This window comes from Talpa occidentalis, unplaced genomic scaffold, assembly GCF_014898055.3.
Source record: "Talpa occidentalis isolate TD23 unplaced genomic scaffold, MPIMG_talOcc4v2.1 talOcc4.1306, whole genome shotgun sequence".
NCBI lineage: Eukaryota > Metazoa > Chordata > Mammalia > Eulipotyphla > Talpidae > Talpa > Talpa occidentalis.
In genome coordinates, this window is record NW_023601330.1 from 15,553 (window position 1) to 20,054 (window position 4,502).

The 4,502-nt window shown below is 66.5% G+C and overlaps 1 protein-coding gene across 1 annotated transcript; it reads left to right on the top strand.

Moving 5' to 3' along the window:
* The first annotated feature begins 1,556 nt into the window (after positions 1-1,556).
* Positions 1,557-4,049, top strand: LOC119243932 (protein phosphatase 1 regulatory subunit 29-like). The gene is given in 6 exon segments (XM_037509749.2): positions 1,557-3,072; positions 3,075-3,239; positions 3,242-3,334; positions 3,337-3,360; positions 3,363-3,776; positions 3,779-4,049. Coding segments are annotated over 6 exon segments (2,436 nt in total). The 3' UTR covers positions 4,003-4,049.
* The last annotated feature ends 453 nt before the right edge of the window (positions 4,050-4,502 follow it).

Consider the following 4,502-nt stretch of genomic DNA (forward strand, 5'->3'; position numbering starts at 1 on the left):
CTGGTCCCCACTGCGTAGATGTGGACACAGACCGAGACTTGGTGCTCTCCAGGCAGCCAGCTGGGCCCGGCAGACGGGGCTTCACCCACCTGACTCCTGCTGCCTCGGGAGACCCGGCCGGGCCCAGGCTGTGCTGTGTGACTTGGGGCAAGTCCCTGCTCCTCTCTGGGCCACGGACTCTTCAGCCAGGGGGAGGATGCTGAGTCCTGGCCACGCTGTGGGAGACCTCCGGCTTGTTCACCTGCCTGAGGCTCCCCCCCCACCATGGACCAGAGCCCTCCACCAAAAAGCACTTTGAGGTGGTGATATTGGGGCGTCTCCGACTTCCCAGACTCACCCTCTCCCTTGGCTCTGCTCCTGCCTGTGGGACGAGCTCTCCGTGTGCCCTGGCCCTGCAGGAGACCCCAGCCTCTGCTTCCCTGGCGTGGGGGGCCCACAGCCACGCTGCTCTGCCTCCCCTCCCCCCTGGAAGCCGAGACAAGGGAATTATTTTTGGAACAAGAGCGGTTACACAACAAATGAATTATTTATCTTTGGGCATGGAGGAGAGAAGGCATTTTGCTGGGCTTCTTAATTCTTTATCTGGATTGGGGGGTGTCCCCGTGGGTATGTGGCCATGTGTGTGGCCCGTTGGTGGTGTGCAGGGCGTAGGTGTGCTTGTGTGTGTGCGTGCGCGTGCCCGTGTGCCTGGCGTTCTGGTTCCCGAGGGGGCAGGCCGGTCTCCGTGAGGGTTGGTGGCCGGGCACGGACAGGCGTGTCGGGGGGTGTCAGGGGGTGTGTGTGAGTGTGAGGGTGTGCGTGGGCACCTGACTGTCACTCTGCAGTCTCCCTTCCCTGCCCACTGTCTTGGGGCTCTGTCCCTGCTCCCCTTCCCCCTCTTCTCTCTTTTGTCTCCCTCCTCCCAGGACCCCCAGCCCCTCCACCCTCTGTCGCCACCCACTGATCTCACCCACTGGGACCCCAGAGTGCCGCTGGCACAGAGGATCCCCAGGAGAGGGCAGGGAGGGGGCTGGGGGCCCGCGCTGGAGCTCAGAGGGGCCGCTCTGAGCCTTCACACTGATCTGTCACCCCCTCTCGGTGCTGCCTTTCAGGAACCAGGTGACAGATGGGTCTCTTCCTTCCTGCCCCCATCTCTGGCGCTCCCCCCTCAGAGCTCCACTCTCCAGCCTCCCGCGGGAATCGTCTGAAGTTCTGAGCCCAGAACCCAAGGAGGAAGAGGAGGAGGAAGTGGAGGAGGAGGGAGAGGAATCGAGCCCTGATCCTGCGCGCCTTCCCGGCAGGAGAGGAGCAGCGCGGAAGCAGGCTGTGGGGCCCGCGGCGCCCCTGGCCCCGGCCTGGCCGCGGTGCCCGGTGCCCGCAGGTAGCCCCCCGGCAGTCCCCCGGTCCTTGGCACTGGCCGTGCCTGCTTCACCTGGGGCCCCCGTGCTGGGGTCGCCCCAAGATGGTGGCGGCCCCGGGGAGGACTGTGCTGCCGGCCCCAGCCTCCAGCCGCTAGGCCCCCCGCACCCCAGCCCCTGACCCTGAGCCCGGCCTGCGAGGGGGCCGTGGCTGGCGCCATGCTGCGCCTGGGGCTGTGCGCCGCGGCGCTGCTGTGCGTGTGCCGGCCGGGTGCCGTTCGCGCCGACTGCTGGCTCATCGAGGGCGACAAGGGGTATGTGTGGCTGGCCATCTGCAGCCAGAACCAGCCGCCCTACGAGACCATCCCGCAGCACATCAACAGCACCGTGCACGACCTGCGGCTCAACGAGAACAAGCTCAAGGCCGTGCTCTACTCCTCGCTCAACCGCTTCGGGAACCTCACCGACCTCAACCTCACCAAGAACGAGATCTCCTACATAGAGGACGGCGCCTTCCTGGGCCAGTCGAGCCTGCAGGTGCTGCAGCTGGGCTACAACAAGCTCAGCAACCTGACCGAGGGCATGCTGCGCGGCATGGGCCGGCTGCAGTTCCTCTTCGTGCAGCACAACCTCATCGAGGTGGTGACGCCGGCCGCCTTCTCCGAGTGCCCCAGCCTCATCAGCATCGACCTGTCCTCCAACCGCCTCAGCCGCCTGGACGGCGCCACCTTTGCCAGCCTGGCCAGCCTCATGGTGTGCGAGCTGGCCGGCAACCCCTTCAACTGTGAGTGCGACCTCTTCGGCTTCCTGGCCTGGCTGGTGGCCTTCAACAACGTCACCAAGAACTACGACCGCCTGCAGTGCGAGTCGCCCCGCGAGTTCGCCGGCTACCCGCTGCTGGTGCCCCGGCCCTACCACAGCCTCAACGCCATTACTGTGCTCCAGGCCAAGTGCCGCAATGGCTCACTGCCCGCCCGGCCCGCCAGCCACCCCACGCCCTACTCCACCGACGCCCAGCGGGAGCCCGACGAGAACTCGGGCTTCAACCCCGACGAGATCCTCTCCGTGGAGCCGCCGGCCTCCTCCACCACCGACGCGTCCGCCGGGCCCGCCATCAAGCTGCACCAGGTCACCTTCACCTCGGCCACGCTGGTGGTCATCATCCCACACCCCTACAGCAAGATGTACGTGCTGGTCCAGTACAACAACAGCTACTTCTCTGACGTCATGACGCTCAAGAACAAGAAGGAGATCGTCACGCTCGACAAGCTGCGGGCACACACGGAGTACACCTTCTGCGTGACTTCGCTGCGCAACAACCGCCGCTTCAACCACACCTGCCTGACCTTCACCACACGGGACCCCGTCCCCGGCGACCTGGCGCCCAGCACCTCCACCACCACCCACTACATCATGACCATCCTGGGCTGTCTCTTCGGCATGGTCATCGTGCTGGGGGCCGTCTACTACTGTCTGCGCAAGCGGCGCATGCAGGAGGAAAAGCAGAAGTCCGTCAAGGTCAAGAAGACCATCCTGGAGATGCGCTACGGGGCCGACGTGGACGCCGGCTCGGTGGTCCACGCCGCCCAGAAGCTGGGCGAGCCCCCCGTGCTGCCCGTGTCCCGCATGTCCTCCATCCCCTCCATGATTGGGGAGAAGCTGCCCGCCTCCAAGGGGCTGGAGGCCGGGCTGGACACGCCCAAGGTGGCCACCAAGGGCAACTACATCGAGGTGCGCACGGTGTGGGTGGTGACGGCCTGGCCCGGCCTGAGGACGACCTCCCGGACCTGGAGAACGGCCAGGGCTCGGCGGCGGAGATCTCCACCATCGCCAAGGAGGTGGACAAGGTCAACCAGATCATCAACAATTGCATCGATGCCCTCAAGTTGGACTCGGCCTCCTTCCTGGGGGGGGCGGGGGCGGCGGGGACCCCGAGCTGGCCTTCGAGTGCCAGTCCCTCCCTGCGGCCGCCACCGGCTCCTCCGCTGCTGCCCCCGGGCCCTGGAGCGGCCCAGCTTCCTGTCACCCCATACAAGGAGAGCTCCCACCACCCCCTACAGCGCCAGCTGAGCGCCGACGCCGCCGTGGCCCGCAAGACCTGCAGCGTCTCGTCCAGCGGCTCCATCAAGAGCGCCAAGGTCTTCAGCCTGGACGTGCCTGACCACCCGGCTGCCGCCGGGCTGGCCAAGGCCGACTCCAAGTACATCGAGAAGGGCAGCCCCCTCAACAGCCCGCTGGACCGGCTACCTCTGGTGCCCGCGGGCAGTGGGGGCGGCGGTGGCATCCACCACCTGGAGGTGAAGCCCGCCTACCACTGCAGCGAGCACCGGCACAGCTTCCCCGCCCTGTACTACGAGGAGGGCGCCGACAGCCTGAGCCAGCGCGTGTCCTTCCTCAAGCCGCTGACCCGCTCCAAGCGGGACTCCGCCTACTCGCAGCTCTCCCCAGACACTACTACTCAGGTTACTCCTCCAGCCCTGAGTACTCCTCCGAGAGCACGCACAAGATCTGGGAGCGCTTCCGGCCCTACAAGAAGCACCACCGGGAGGAGGTGTACATGGCCGCCGGCCACGCCCTGCGCAAGAAGGTCCAGTTCGCCAAGGACGAGGACCTGCACGACATCCTCGATTACTGGAAGGGGGTCTCGGCCCAGCAGAAGCTGTGACCCTCTCCTCCCTGGTGAGGTCGGAGGGGGAGGGCAGGGCGCGCGGGGAAGGGCCCGGGCGGCCGGGCGGGGCGCGCTGGGGGCCGAGGCCCCGCAGTGGACGCACACGCACACCCGCACGCACGCACCATGCACACACCTGACCACCACCTGACTGTGAACACCACCACCCGACAATAACGGACAGGAAAACAAAGACACGTTCTCCTTAAAGTTTACACACTGATACCGACACCAGTGTCTACTGTGCTGCCCAGGGCTCTGCAGGGGTGCGGGCTGGGTGAGGGCGGGGGGGCAGATCAGGACGCCCAAAGAGGGTGTGGGGTCTGGGGCTCTGGGACGAGGACAGGTCTGGGGGAGAAGGAGGCCGGGCGGAGATGGAAGAGCCCCCTCTGGGGCAGGAAGAGGCGCCCCCCATCCCGGCTAGGCGCCAGGTCTCTTGGAGATAGCACCAGGGGGCCGGTGGGCCTCACGGCCTTCCTTTATGGATGGGGAAACTG